General features: G+C 36.2%; 1 protein-coding gene across 2 annotated transcripts; it reads left to right on the forward strand.

Moving 5' to 3' along the window:
- The first annotated feature begins 121 nt into the window (after nt 1–121).
- On the forward strand, nt 122–15,424 carry phr6-4 ((6-4)-photolyase). 2 transcript variants are annotated; one of them, XM_071598526.1, is made up of 12 exons: nt 159–216; nt 324–418; nt 4,529–4,674; nt 5,007–5,201; nt 5,307–5,598; nt 8,795–8,923; nt 9,963–10,145; nt 10,893–11,033; nt 11,440–11,591; nt 13,700–13,920; nt 14,239–14,511; nt 15,185–15,424. In XM_071598526.1, the coding sequence occupies exons 2-11, from the start codon at nt 338–340 to the stop codon at nt 14,364–14,366; spliced, it is 1,668 nt and encodes a 555-aa protein (XP_071454627.1). In that variant the 5' UTR covers nt 159–216; nt 324–337; the 3' UTR covers nt 14,367–14,511; nt 15,185–15,424. The 2 variants fall into 2 exon arrangements, with proteins under 2 accessions (XP_071454618.1, XP_071454627.1); XM_071598517.1 differs by having other exon boundaries at nt 122–418.
- Nucleotides 15,425–16,146: the final 722 nt, after the last annotated feature.

Below are 16,146 nucleotides of genomic sequence, written 5' to 3' on the forward strand. Positions count from 1 at the left end.
GTCTTAAGGGGGTTGACATGTGGCGGTCATAACAGTTTCTGCTCCAGCCGAAAGTGACAGGATCATATTTGTCGCTGCCGTCGATACAATTGAAGGTTGAATTTGGCGAGAGTTTTGAAATTTCACTGTTTTCCTCGTTTAATGGAAGGCGAACACTAGTTTAGCCATTAGCAAGTAGACTTGCTATTAAGGATCTGTTTTACAATTACCATACCAGTAAGGGAAAGCTGCTCTGCCAATCTGAATCATATTATTTTATTTGTAGTGGCGTGTGCTCTCTCAGTTACTTTAGGAATACCATTCTTGAAACATTACCATTTAAGGTTTGGTGATCAATATGAGTGGCTCTGCCATACATTGGTTTCGCAAAGGCCTCAGAATTCATGATAATCCAGCTTTGTTATCTGCTACAGAAAAGGTGGGTTAAGCTTTAACTTCAGTCTGTGTTCCTTTCATGCAGTTAAAAATTTTTTTCGGTTTACATAGTACATTAAAGTCTTACTCTTGTCGTCATAAACTAGCATAAAGCACTGATTTTATATAAATATTTAATTTATTATATACCGGTATGAATCGTATAAGTTGTTTCCCTCGATAGAAGAAACTAGAACCAACTCTTTATTGTATTTCAGTTTTGTTTTTGTTCAGTCTTCTACAACGATACCCATCTGTAAATGAATATGTATTTATCGTATATTTTTGATTAAGTAAAATAAATTTACTCCGGGATTATCTGCTTAACAGTTGACAACATTGCCTAAATGTCAATTGGTGTATTGACGTACAACATTTTACGAATGTACAATATTCACACTTAAAGCTGAACAATCTAGATGCGGAAATACCGAGGCCGTCTACTTACTTGTTTCGTCAAGCTCCGTTAAAGTCATGCTTCGAAGGTATGACGGTGCATCAGCATGACGGGCTACCTACCCAAGCCTTTACTGTCATCAAATCTTTGCTGTTATAAAGTATTTTAACTTAAAATGGATATTTAATAGCAACCAGTAGAAACTGAGAATTCTTGCTGACTTGCCTCAGAAGTCAGTAGAAGTATTAATTTTTTTGGAAGTTTGTGGCTGTAAATGAAGACGCCGCGGAAATGAACTAATTCCACAACTTAGACATTTTCTAATTAGAGATTCAGGAGTCAGGTTTCGTGGTTAGTTCTTATTATATTGATCGAACAATTTAATTGGTATTTCTAAATGAAATTTTGATTAAGATATTTTTAATAATGTGGCAAAATTAATTTCGAATAACTTTTATTGATTCAAACAGGACAGACTATAAACTACAAATAAATTCTTTAAAAAACCGTGAAGTAACCTTAGTCTGATGCCACGCCGTTTTTGGTTTGTGGGCTCAAGTATTAGCTTGAGGGGTGGCGACAGATAGCTGAGGGCATTTTTGCCATTAGGGATGGATAGGAGTGGAGAAAGGGTGGAGAGAACCTGGGGGTCGACATTTACTTACTCTTAAGGAAAGGCACCAAGGAGTCCACAGCTTAACATCCCATCCGATGGATGGCATACTCAATCAAAGTGCTCCACCCAATGCACCTCAAGTAGGGATTGGGATACCACTAATAAAGATCTGCTGTCTCTAGGATTCGAGCCTGGGTGGGAAGGTGGTACATTTACCAGCCACCACACCATCCTGATCCCCTTTCATCTGGGTTCAAGTGCACAATGTTTGAGAGGGCATGGTTGTAAAGGATAGAATTTAGCATTCTAAGCATGCTATTAAAGTTGGTCCAGATTCAAAATATTACCAGATATGATTCCTTGTCGCTTAAGATTCTGGTGACCTACTTCAAAATAGGAAATGTTCCAGTCATGACATTGTAATTAGAAACCTTGGTGTTTTGTCATTTCCATTGGAAAATATCTGTTAAAACCTTCTTCATTAAAGTGGTAGTGTCACATTAAAAACACAATTGAGGAATGCAGTCAGAAAACTCCTCAATTATTTATCCTAAGAAAGTTATGATGGATACTACAGGAACAATGGGTTCTAGCAACCATGAGGCTCGACCCAAATGGGTGTGTTGTCCATGGCAGTTGGAGAGTCGGGGCTCAATGGTCATCTTCTGATAAAATCCTTGCAATACAATAGCAGCAGCACAGAAGAGGACCAAAATAGGGCTTTGGAAAGTAAGGGCAATGTTGTGGACAAGAAAATTATGGAGAATAAAGCAAGAGAGGAATAATGGATATTTTAGAGTTGTGCACAGTGAGATGGAAATATAGTGGGGATAATTGGAGCAATAGTTATAGAATTATATACGTTGGAGAGGGAAGAAGCCTGCAAGGGGTGGCTGCAATGCTGAAGAAAAAGATAGGATGAAGCATAGTAAGCATAGAACAAGTGACTGATAGAATAATATTAGTAGAAGTAAACATGGAAGCAACATGGACTGGATCTGGAAGACAATTTTTTGACTCTGTTAAATTCTAAAATGTATGTATACAATTCATAACTGAGCTGGAAACAGACGGTGCCTTAAATTTCCTAGATTTAACTGTAAAAATAATTAATCAAAGGTTTGGCTTTTCTATTTACTGAAAAAAGTGTTACTCCGGCCAAATTATCCACTCCACATCCAAGCATCACCATTCACAAAAACGCACTGTCATTCCATGTTACAAAGGGTATGCAATATACCAATGTCACCACATAACGAACTAGAGGAAGTCCGTATTATAAAACAAATTGCAGTCAACAACGGTTACAGGGAAATAATGATTGACAACATGTACAACAGAAAACAAACCGAGATAGCCCTGAAATCCAGATACCACACTTCTAAACTTGACGAGCACCAATGGCGAAGAATTCCATTTCTTGGCCACATTTCACTCAGGATACCACAAATACTCTCCAAAAACAAAATTAACGCAGCTTTTTACAGCACACATACTTTAAAAAACATAGGTTCACCCAAAGACAAAATTGACATAATGCAATAAAGTGGGGCTTATAAACTCAATTGTGCGGACTGCAATGCCATCTATATTGGACAGACGGAGGACATTTGATATTAGGATGAAAGAACACCGTTCATACTTCACCAAGGAAGACAAAAAATCCCAATTTGCCAAACACCTCTTAGATAAAAAACACACCAGTAACTTCACAACAGACATTCTTCACACTCAAATGAAATGATGCAGGTTGAATGCTTTGGAGGAGTTAGAAATTTGGCAATCCCTTCAGTCTAACAGGTCTGTGGTGGTCAATGAAACATTATACCTCTCTCATACCCCCCTCCTAAAATTCTTTAAAGACTTCAATATCTTTCTACACCAAACCTACCCCCACCAAGGCAGTGATAATCATCGTCCGTCATAAAGGTCAAACCAATGTAGACAAACACCCCCCCCCCCTAATTAAATGTAGGACACTATGTGCTTGTTTTTTTTCCACCGCTATTCCTGAGAACCGTGGAGTGTTACATTGTGTTCTTCATTTAATGATCATTTAATTAATATAAACTTTCACAAATTTGATCCAATAACCTTCCAATACATACCCTCCCCCTCCCCTAGACCAATTATAGGTTGCTGCACCTAAACTCAACTTACCCCCTCTCCCTTACTCCCCTCTTGGAGCCAGACTATGTAAGTTGGAAAAATGTTGATGTATGTTGCCTGATAAAGATGCGCAGCATCGAAACCATGGTCGTAAAATATTAAATCTTTATTGTGGAATTGTTAAGTTTCTTTTTACCCTCATAATGAATAATTGTTCCTGGAAAAGAATATTTGATAGTGATGGGAGAATGGAACGTGATGGTGGGAGAAGGGAGAGGTGGTACTGAGACCGGGGACTATGGTTTAGGGATAAGAAATGGTCATGGAGAGAAAGCAATAGAGTTATGCAGGAGAAAGGGGTTAATCATAACAAACACTTGGTTTAGACACCAGAAAAGGCATAGGTAAATATGGAAAATGATAGGAAGGTATAAGTTGGACTATATTATAGCTAAGCCCAGATTTAGGAACAGTATGAAGCAACAAGGAGCTTGGTACCAAAGAAGAGAAATTGGTAAACATCAAAAAAGGCTATTGAGCTGAAAAATAAGCCTCAGGAAAAGGACAAGGAAACCATAGATTACTGTTGATGATTAGAAGGATGGATAAGAACAGAAATTGAAAATATGCAAAATCAGAAATAGGAAGAAGGAAGTAAAAAGATGTAAATAATAAACTGAGACCAGAAAATAATAGGACGAAGAACGAGCATGAAACACATATTTTTATATCTGGTATGTTAGACATGCAATCACTATTTAGGCCATATTGCAAGTGCACTAATGCATGACTGGAGGGCATATCAATGGGAAATTTTCTTTCACCGGCATTACATTCTGCACAAGTATCTTGTCAAATCCAATTAAAAACAATTTTTTGTGCTGATAATAAAAAAGCTTTTCTTTTAGTAGTCTCTTAACCTCAAAGAAAAACTTAAGATTTGACACAAATGTTGTTAGTGTATTGATTACAGCATGTTCTTTTATGATTAGGTCAGTGGAGAGCATTGTACTCTTCGCCCAGTTTTTATTCTTGATCCATGGATTGTCAAGAAGATGTGTGTTGGACCGAACAGGTGGCGCTTCCTTCAGCAGTCTTTGGCTAACCTCGATGAAAATTTGCGAAAGATGGGCTCACGGTATGGCAGTAGCTTTGTGTACTAATCAATGAAAAATGTTTCTTAAGACTAATTTAGTTTCTTAATTATTTATTTGTAGCTAATTTCAGAATTAAATATTAAAACTTCAACATTTCTTGGTCAGCAGTTCTTAACATTTGGTTGAGTCTGCAGAAAGGTTTGGAGCCATCACTTGGAGAATTTGTGATAATATTAGGATTTCAGTATGAAACTATAAAAGATTTGAAGGCAATGTTTTCACTTTGTACTTTTTTTTAGTCTAGCCACCATTGAAAATATTGTACAGGGATTTTTGAAAATCAGTCATAATTTTTTTTGTAAATCTCTTTAAGGCTTTATGTTTTGAAAGGAAAACCTGAGGAGGTGTTACCAATTGCTTTTCGTGTATGGAATGTAAAATTGCTCACATTTGAGTTGGACATAGAGCCGTATGCTCGTGAAAGAGATGAGCGTATTGAGGCATTAGCAAAAGCTGCTGGAGTTTGCATCAAACAGAAGGTGTCTCATACATTGTATGATACTGAAACGTGAGTATTAGTCCTGTATTTGTTGTAAAATGGTAATTACAAATTACCAAGAGCAGCTTAGTTGTTTTACTGCCTGTTAGTAAAAGTGTTACTCATTTGTTATAGAGTTATCAGCGCCAATCTTGGTCGACCACCTTTAACTTACCAAAAGTTTCTCTCGGTAATAAATGGAATTGGCCCACCTTCAAATCCTGCTCCTATGCCTGACAAATTTCCTAAACACTGTTTAGTTGAAAATATGACAAATGTTAATCATACTGAGATACCTGGAGGTCCAGATTTTAGTATTCCCACACTGCATGATTTAGGAGTGAAGGAAGAGACTATGGGGCCGACACTCTATCCTGGTGGAGAAACTGAGGCTCTTAAAAGACTCAAGAAGTACATATCTAGAAAGGTGGGTATATTTATGACAAATAAATCAAAAACAAACAAAAATTTGTATTTAAATTTTGAATTGCTGTTCATTTTGTGAACTCGTGAAGTAATGACTTAAGAACATGACCCTTTTGACTGATTGATATTTATACCAGCATCTTCAATTGGTGCTTGTGACATTCTGTTGTGTGCTCCCTCCCCTGGACTACACCCTTGACTTGTGAATAAGCTTTCCCTATGCTGTGACTGTCCCTAGAGGTATGCTGGTGGGAGTAATGACAATTACTCTTGGTAGGGCAACCCATGTCACGTAGATTGGATGATAGGTGGCAGATTAAAGATAGTCATGGTGAAGGGGCTGAAAAATTTATGTAATCCCAGTGCGGTAATGTAAAGTAATGGTGGTGCATTAAAAGCACAATTTAGGGAGGAAATAACCTCGGTTATTTTTCCCAAGCAATTATGATGGCACAAACATGGTAATCAATGGTGGTAACTTTGGAACTTAGCATACAGTTGTGTCATGCAGGTCACTAGGAAGCCCAGACCTCTATGGTTGTCATTACATGAAATCCTTGCCCAGTCATGCACAAGACATCTGGAGAAAGTAAGACGATAGGATGGTCACCAGTAGAGAAGGGACTTGGAATGTTAGGATCATGTTTTGGTCAGGAAAGTTAGGAAGAATCAAGCAGGAGATGCTGTTAGGAATCGTAGGAAATTAAGCGAAATTGAGATGGAGATATAGTGAGGATTGATAAGAATGGAAGTTATAAAATGGAATGTATTTATAATATTAGAACTTTTTCAAGTGTGTTAATTGACTCGTAGAGTATGCTGCAGCTGTTGAGTACACCTAGTGGAAAAAATTGAGAACAAACTGCTATTTAACCTGTCTAGCCATGAGAATTAGTTGTTCAAATAATGATGATGGAGTCAATATCTGCACTAGTTCTCCATTGGATTGGTGATAGAGTGACCATGCGAAAAATTGGAGAATATTATTTATAAAATTTGCTCCAAGCTTTGTATAACTTTCATCGACAATTCAGTTTAAGCATAGTTTTTGTGACATGGAAACTTGATATTTGAGGCATGAGGATAAGAGTAGGTCGGAAGTATTTGAGATGCAGGTCTGAATAAGAATGGTAAAAGGAAATGGATGGAAAGAAAAATGAAGTTCTTGATGTGGGTGGAGAAGGTTTATGAAGTAATTCGAAGAAGGCAGGAAAAGTGGATACAGAGCATGTTTAGTGGCAGTAGAGTGTTGAACACTGTGATATATGTAGATGTATAATAGTTAAATGAGGTCAAGGGAAGAAAGTAGGCTATGTTGGATGGAATTAAGGCTGGTGTTGTCTGTTCATATAGAAAAGAACCTTTCTGCTGCAAGTGGGTCGAGCTAAGGTCTCTCCTTTCTTAACTTTCAACGGTACCTAATACCCTGACCCTGTACCCAGAAAGATGATTTTTATTTTGTGTATCTGGTGGGGATTCACAAACATAGTAACTTTGTATTTTGAATCATATATTTATCTCTAAAATTAAGCCATATAGCATAAAATATCCAATCTTTTTGTTTTTTAGAGCTAAAGCAGTTCTTCCTAGTTTTTTCCTCTTCCCCTTATCTTCAGTTGCAGGAAAATAATATCAATACATAAAAGAGGAGATGATTCTTCCCAAAATAGACTCGCATTATTAATGCCATAAGATATAACGTTTTATAAAAATCAACTATTATCTTGGGAACTACTCAATGTAGGTAAAATGATATACCATCAGGTGAAAGAGAATTTTAAAAAGCACATTTAAGGCTCCTGATTTTTTCACTTCATGCTAAGAATATAGAGCAAAACTGTTGTTTATAAATTGACAGATTATTTTAGCTCATATTGAAGTGGTAGCAACTTCATTTGATTGGGATACCAAAGTTACTTATAATAATAGATGCTAAACACTTTTCTTATATCTCTTCAAATATGCCCGCTATGAGGCAGTGGGCATTTCAGTACCAGGTCAAATCACATAAACAATAGCGAACATCTGGTACTTATCAGCGTAGGTGAAATTGGATATCACTGTGAAAGAAGACTTGAAGTAGCACATGAAAAGACATGGACTTTTTCACTCTGGGCTTAGATAAGTGAGTAAAATGCTATTATTTATGAATGGTCAAATTATTTTAGCCTATTCCCATGTCATGTTGGATATCCAAAAGTTTTCACCACCAATTTGTTGCTAACCCCTTTTGCATATTTTCCCTAACAAACTAGTTCATACACATTTTCACTCATGACCAAGCCATACCAAATGATAATTTAAGCGTAAAATGAGCCTGCAGTAATCATTCATCACTGAGTGATTAAGCTTTGATAAAATTAAAAATGATTCTAGTAGCAGCACCTTAAGCCCAGCCAAGCTGTTTTGAAAATTAGCTGAATAAAAACTGTCAATTTAAAGCAGTCGGCCATCAGAAAGATGTTCAAAACAAATGTAAAAGTTAAGTAAAGTGAGAGAGCCAAACTTGAGCACATGTAGCAAGAGCTCTCATCAACAAGAAGGCATTCCTGGTGGCAAGATAGGGAAGACTTCCCCAGTGCTATAAATTATTGTGCCGGCTCCTTTATATCTCTATCTGCAGTAAACATTATGAGGAGCTTTAAGAATGGTTTTTAGGGCTTAGGAGTACAGTAGTGTGTAGTACCACAGTTCATAAAAAACCTACTCCAGCCCACCAGAATAGTGTTAATAATAATTGTTTGCGTTAATGTTCTTTAGTGTCATGTAAGGTAGTACTAGAAATGTAATCCTGCATAGTCTGTGTATGCATCAATACCTACCTTAAGGGGTAGGCACCCTAAATGATAATAGTACTTCATAGACAATGATTTAATGAAATTTGATATCTATTATTATTTCTCATACCTTCCACTATACTTTGTCTCACTGCATAGTTCTCATCTTTTTATATGGGTGCTTAATTTATGGGAAAACCAAAGTGTGATTATTGTTAACAAATTGAAAATATGTAAATCTTTTGGTGATTCCTATTTAATTTATTTGAACATATTAATCTTATGATTGGAAAATAGCATTTGATCAGAATTTTTTTCAGAAAATGTCAAATGTTTCATTTTATTTAAAATGATTTTTTATATTGATCCATGGAAAATAGTTCATGATGGCAATTGAGTACTTCATTTTTTTCCTTTTAGGATTGGATTTGTAAATTTGAAAAGCCTTATACTTCTCCCAATAGCTTGGAGCCAAGCACAACTGTTCTCAGCCCTTACCTCAAGTTTGGGTGCCTTTCTGCTCGAACTTTTTATTACCAATTGAAAGAGGTAAGTATTCCAGTTTAAGAGTGTTGTTCTCAGGTATACTATGACCTTTTTGTTAAAATACCATAGAATTATGATTGTGATATTTTAATATTTACTTTAATATTTCCCCATTTACTAAAGGAATTCCAGTCTAGTAGGAGTTAAATTAAAACCGAACATCCGCCACAGCACACAGTCTGCTAGATGCTAGCTTTTTACGTATCGATACTCTCCACTGTGGTAGGAGAACTGCATGGTGACAACTACCAGATGCACTCAGCTGTTGGGTTATTATGTCCTTTTTGGTGTGCGGAGTGGTTGTTGTAGTGGGTGTTCAGTTTTCATGTGACTCTCTCTCTCATATTTTTCTTGAAAAATTGAAACATCCAAAGTAGTCTCAATAAGCAAAAAAAGGCTCCCTGAATGTCTTGAATAATTACAGTTTCAATGTAGTACAAGGCACATTTTGTTAGGTGTTTGAGGAAGTCATTTTTTTTAAGTTCTTCTCTTGCTTGGAAAGACATGATCTACATTCTTCTTGTCAAAATGGCTTTATCCATGAGAGATCTATCATGTCTGCAATTAGCCAAACAATCAATTCAGTCCTATTCTCCCTTAATAGTAATCAAGAAATCTTAGGGATATATTTGACCTTGTGAACCTCAATACATGTTTTGGTGAAACATTGTGAAAGTATGGACATCAGTGTGTTGGTCCATGGGTGTTTTATGTCCACAATTGGACTCAGGTTGTAACTTTAAATGTTCATTTCCATAAATGCAAATTCCCTGCATCATCATCATACTAGAGATTTGTAGAATGGTCATAAGTAGTGGCATTCAATTTTTTGCAAAAACTTTTCAAGTGAATGTACATACTACACTGTATGTATGTATGGTTTTGTGTGAAAACAATGTGTCTCATCTGTTCACTAAATGAAATAATTCCATTAACTTTTCCCGGAAATGTTTTGAAAAATGTGTCATGAGTTTTTGGGGTTAGCAGAGTTCAGTATACTTTCTAACTGGATTTATGCATTATTGCCATGTTTTTATTGAAGGTAATAAAGGGACAAAGCCGTGTTTCACAGCCTCCTGTGTCCTTGATTGGGCAGCTGATTTGGAGAGAATTTTACTATGTGGTTGCATCTGGAACAGCAAATTTTGATCGTATGAAGGGCAATGCAGTATGCTGTCAAGTTCCATGGGAAAATAAACCAGAACTTTTAGCAGCCTGGACCATGGTAATTCATTTTATATTAATCATGAAACAGAATCGTCTGCAGGCAATGTACTCTATTTTAAATTGTCCTCAAATGGAAAGTTTAATAGCTGACTCATAAAAACCTATTGGGTGTACAATAAAATAATATAGATTCCAGTGAAGCATAAGCCAGTTGAGTATGTTCATGTGTTGTCTGTTATTCCCTGATCAGTATAGTACTAGAAATCTGAGCTTACTGAAAAATGATTGATTAATCTGAAAACACATCAGTGTAATTATTTCAGGGAGATGAATTTTGTAACGATATCATTGCAATCCATCAAATTATTATTTTTTTTAGGTGAAGGAGCTCACCTCTAAATAAGCTCTGTGTCGTGTAAAAGTCATTTATTGACAGTATAGTAAGGAGAAACAATTCCTTTCCTTATGCTCTCTCTCTAATTTCACAAAGGCTGCTACTCAGAAAATCTGCTGCTCAGGTTGTCAGCTATGTCATATCTTCTGTACCATACCAGGTTTCATAGTGGAAATTGTCAATTTGTGGCAATAATTTTGGTAATATGATTGTATAGGAGCATACAGCTCTTCCAATTATAATTCCATTCACTGTTGTAGGGTAAAAATTAGTTATTTGAGAGTATGTAGAAATTCTTAGAGATTGTTAACCCAACAGTCTCTTGTTGAATTGAACATGTATGTATTGTTTACTAGCAAAATTTCAGTTACTTGAGTTTCTCCTGTAATCAGTCTATGTTTTATCTTTCAGGGAAAGACTGGTTATCCTTTTATTGATGCCATAATGACTCAGCTTCGATTGGAGGGGTGGATTCATCATCTTGCCAGGCATGCTGTTGCTTGTTTTCTCACCCGAGGTGACCTATGGATCTCCTGGGAGGAAGGACAAAAAGTACTTCTAAGAGTTCACTATGCATTTTAATGTTTACCATAGCAAAGTTTGGTGCCATCCAATTGTATGAGAAAATTTATTTGGCAATTATTATTCAAAACTGTTTCATCTCTGGAAGTACTTATAAACAGAAAACCTTGGTGCACAAGAATTACTCCTGGCCATAAAAACACTCATCAATTTTTAATAGATGTTGATAGGCTAGCTTTTGGAAAATCATCTATTAATAAAAAATTATCCAAAACTTGAATATGATTGTTCCTTGTACAACTGGCATGTAAACATATTATACTTCAGCTAAACATTAATTTCATAATAAATTTTTTTTTTTAAGTCCTGTGACCCAAACATTTGACTAAATCCAATTATATGATGCCACTAATAGGTTGGTGATTCTTTTATACAGGTATTTGAAGAACTGCTCTTGGATGCTGACTGGGCTTTGAATGCTGGCAATTGGATGTGGCTCTCAGCCTCTGCATTTTTCCATCAATTTTTCCGTGTTTATAGCCCAGTAGCTTTTGGGAAGAAGACAGATAAACTGGGGGACTATATAAGGTGAAATTTAATTCCAGAGGTCGCAGTGCCCCCATACAAATTGTGCATGTTTTTTGATGTTTGAACTATTAAGTGCCAAGGAACATTTCGTATGAAGAAACTATTTTGTCTGAACTTAGCACCCCTTGTCCTAATGTGGCACCCAGGCAAACATGCCCCACAACCCTCTTTTCTCTCCATAGTTGCAGCCCTGGGATCAGTAATGCTGCTTGGTACTACTCTTTGAGGTCTTCAATGAAGTATTAATGAATGTCAAGAGAATTCGTAATAGATTTCCATGCATATTACCCATTCGCAGTCTCCTTGTGGACATTTGACTTTTTGAGTGGGCTTATCTCACATAGCTGACGCATAGGTGCTCTGTTTCTCACCATGTCTTATTAAGTCCAGGGTTTTATTTGGCTGAACCTGGAAAAGTAAGGAAATGCTCAGATTGGGTAATGTCAACCATCTTGTATGTGGTCATAAAATCTTCTTTTAAATTTTCTGTTTAAGTTTACTGTGGAAATTGACATATGTGGTGATTTTTCAGGTGCTGTATTTCAAGAGTTTAAAACATCTAATCTCGTCACATGTCATGATTTTATGATAAATCTGTAACAGCTTTTACCTCCGAGTTAGACAGTCGCATAATAAATGGGCTAGTTAGAATGAATTATGTTTATTCCATAGAGCAGTACTTCTCAAAATTGTGTTACGTGAATGCTAACAGCTGCCACTAGCTCATGGTGAATTACTTGGAGGGAGGAAAGAAAATATTATCATGTTGGTGTCCCAGTATTTTCTGTTATTTTTTTAGTGTCGAAGAACTCTTATTTTGATATTATAGGCATGTGTAATTTTTCTATTTAATCTTTATTAAACATCTTTTAAATCAATCATGTAAAATTAAACCATTGCCTCCCAAGACATTTGCCTCTCGTTCATATTGACAGTGTTATAAACCAAATTTTTATATCAGAAATGCCTCACTAAAATATCTACAATTGTTTCCAGATTCTCTCTGAGTTGCTACTCTTTCATGCATGCCATTTCAATTAGAGTAATTATTGATTAATGAGTCATTACTATAATTCCATATTACTGTTGATATTACTAATCACTGCACACATCTCACGTTAAAAATGCTTTTATTAAGCATACAAGGTGTGATCAAAAAAAGACAGGACTGATTTTATAACTTGTTTATTTTGACGGATAGAGCTTAATCAAACTTGTCGCCCTCAAAGTTCATCCCTTAGCTGACGACACACCTTTGCCAACATGTCTTCCAGCTTTCTAACCCTGCCTGGTAAGCTGCCTTAAGCATCCTCTTCAGGTCCACCATACAATTAGTTTTAATGCCTGCAATAGAGTCGAATCGGCACACTTTCAAGGTTGATTTTAACTTTGAAAACAAAAAAAAAGTCTGATTGAGCCACATCTGGAGAGTAGGGGTGGCTGCTGGATCACGGATGTTCCGGTTCTGGTGAAAAACTCGGTCATGAACATCACCATGTGAGCCCGCACGTTATTGTGGTGAAAATACCATGCATTGTTTCTCCTCATGTGCGGCCTCTTTCGGCTCACTACGACCCTCAGCCTCTTCATAACCTTTAAGTAGAAATCTTTGTTGACTGTTTGACCTTGAGGGACGTATTCGTAATGAATCAGCCCTTGCCAATCGAAGAAACACGCCAGCATGACCTTCACATTGAACCGGGGCATTCGAGCTTTCTTTGGTAGCTGAGAATGAGGACCATTCCACTGAGAAGACAGGGCCTTTGTCTAAGCATCATAACCGTAAACCCAGGTTTCATCACACATGCTGTTCCTGTAGCTCCTTCATTGCTGCGGTGCACGGGGCAACGAACAGGTTAAGGCACGTACCTCTGCTGCTGCGTGACAACTTGACGTAAACAAACGCAACACCTCTCGTTTTAGTCGTCAGATGTGTCGCTAGATGGCGCACTGTGTCTTGTTTCGATCTGTGAACCTACAGCGCAGAATAAAACCAGTCTGCTTTTTTTTTTGATCACACCTTGTACTGCACGGAGATGTTCCATGTATTAAATTAGGTAACCACATGTAGTATAATTTCCATTCATAAAAGAGGTTGATTTTTTCAGGAAGTACATCCCTAAGTTGGCCAAATTTCCACCCCAGTATATCTATGAGCCATGGGATGCCCCACTGTCAGTTCAGAAGGCTGCTGGATGTATAATCGGTGTTGACTATCCAAAAAGAATTGTCATCCATGAAACAGTATCCAAGTTAAATATACAAAGAATGTCTGCAGCTTATAAAAGTAATAAGCAGAGATTGAATGCAGAAGACAAAGATGATAAAGGTATTATACATCTATTGATGATTGCCATGCTGATTTCAGTCAAAGATTGATCAATTGAGAATTGATTGTGTTAGTGCCGCATGAGGTATATGTTTACTCTGATCAAATAGTGATTGCTGATTAGCATTATATGTACAAAATTATTTTTATCAACTATTTAAAGGAAGTCATGGAGAAGAAAGTAGTTCGACTCAAATATACTGTGCAGCAAGCTATTCTTATTAATTGATTGACCTTTTGATTAATACGATTCTCACTTGGGTATTAATGGTTGATTCTCATCTTATTTGATGCTATTTACATTTTTCTTGATTACAGAGACTGGAAAAAAGCCTACAGGACAAAGTAAAAAGAGAGTTTCTGGAAGCGAGCCATCAGTATCAAATTCAAAGAGGAAACTATCGACAAAGGGGAATGCCAGTCTGACAAAATATTTGAAAAAGTAGGAAGTAAATTACTTCCCACTGTCACATATTTTATGTTAATATGTACATACATTCATATGACTCACATTACTAAAACTTAAATTTGGCGTCAGCTTTCAACCTGTTGCTCTTATCTCTACATTCTAAAGGTCTGAATTTGTCTTGGGTGAGTACTTTTACAAATTTTACTCTTTTGATGTTCAATATCCCTAATAATGAACTACATGTTACCTGAATAATGTTTTCCTTGAATTCTAATTAGCTCTTCCTTCTGTGCAAATTACCCTTTTGCCTTAAGGGCGTCATTCATGATTATGTTTCACACTATTAGTATGCTCATTTTGGCAGAATGTTTCACTAATATGCTCACTAACAATATGTTCCACTCATAACTTTGCTAGGTGGTTAATACTTCTGCCATAGCTACTTCATTTCAAAATAATATGCAGCTTGAGATTTCATTCAGGGTTATCTCTTTCTGTAGTATAATCTTTTTAGAAATAAAAGGGGAAAATTTTTATATAGTTGACCAAATTAAATGGTAATACAGCAAAGCAGAGCTATCATAGCCTCAGTGAATCAGCATTTAATGGGGTAGTGAAGGAACTCACCATTATTAGGATGCAAGGCCCCATTTTAGAAAATCATGCGCATTTTGAGATGAATGAAAATGTGCCTTTTTGGTAGATTTATTTTTTTTAATATGCATTCACCTTCATGTTCTGTCCATACTTCCAAATGAAAACACGCTTTGATTTCTCTACCACTCATTTAATGTGGGGGCATTCTAATGAGCTATCTGCTTGGTAAAAGTGCTGCTTTTTAATTTCTCATTTCAGTTGAACAGATGGCTGTGCAAGTAATAAATAACTCACAGAGCTAATCGAGAGCAGGAGGATTAGAAGATATTGCTGTTTTAAATTTCTGAATTCTCTGCAAACTAACTAAAGAATTGAGTTTTTCAATCTTGTCTATGGTGTGATCACTTGTGTTGTTTCCTTAGTGTTGGGAATTTTTTTATTACTTTCACCTGTACACCTTTACTGCTTTGTATGTATTGAAATTCATACCGGTATTAATTTGCTATTGATTATTTTTATTAATAAGTTTTTTGATAATATCCTCAAATAAATTTAATTATCCCCTGGATGGAAAGATATGTTATCCTCGGATATAAATGACTAAGAATTAAAGTGTACTCTGTCAAAAGGCAAAAGAGCATGATTCTATTTAAATATATAATTTAGGAACCGTGATAACTTTCCATTAGTATGTTTTGAATGCATAAAATTGGATATGGTCTGTTGTTGGGTTGTAAACATTCTTGTTTCTGAAAGGCTCGTACCCAAATATATGGAGGAAAGTGTAGGGCTTACAACTATTTGAAGACACAAGGGAGAAGGATAAATGTAATGCAAATCTTTTGTTATATAATTTACATACAAGGATAATCCCAGAAGCTCTTGACCTTACAAAGAAAACACAAATATTCTGGAAAAAGTGTATTTATTTTTCAACATAATCTCCTTTCAGCTCTACACACTTTTCTCAGAGATTTTCAAAAAGTTCGATACCCTTTTTATAATAAGACCTGTCTTGTTCCTCAAAATAGCCATTAACTTCCGACATCACTTCATCACAGTTGGAAAATCTTTGACCACCGAGCCATTGTTTCAAGTTTGCGAACAGAAAATAATCCGAAGGGGCTAAATCTGGCGAATAGGGTGCATGAGGTAGCAATTAAAACTTTAATTCATGAATTTGGCCATTATAATAATGGATTTGTGAGCTGGTGCATTGT

This window comes from Hetaerina americana, unplaced genomic scaffold (assembly GCF_022747635.1).
Source record: "Hetaerina americana unplaced genomic scaffold, ioHetAmer1.1.p SCAF_1, whole genome shotgun sequence".
Classification (NCBI taxonomy): domain Eukaryota; kingdom Metazoa; phylum Arthropoda; class Insecta; order Odonata; family Calopterygidae; genus Hetaerina; species Hetaerina americana.

Bases quoted from the DNA above. Each gene is read 5' to 3' on its own strand.
- phr6-4 (XM_071598517.1), top strand. From the start codon at position 338: ATGAGTGGCTCTGCCATACATTGGTTTCGCAAAGGCCTCAGAATTCAT. The intron at 4,675-5,006 runs GTATGGCAGTAG...AATCTCTTTAAG, and splicing joins TTGCGAAAGATGGGCTCACG to GCTTTATGTTTTGAAAGGAA. The intron at 8,924-9,962 runs GTAAGTATTCCA...TTTTTATTGAAG, and splicing joins TTTATTACCAATTGAAAGAG to GTAATAAAGGGACAAAGCCG.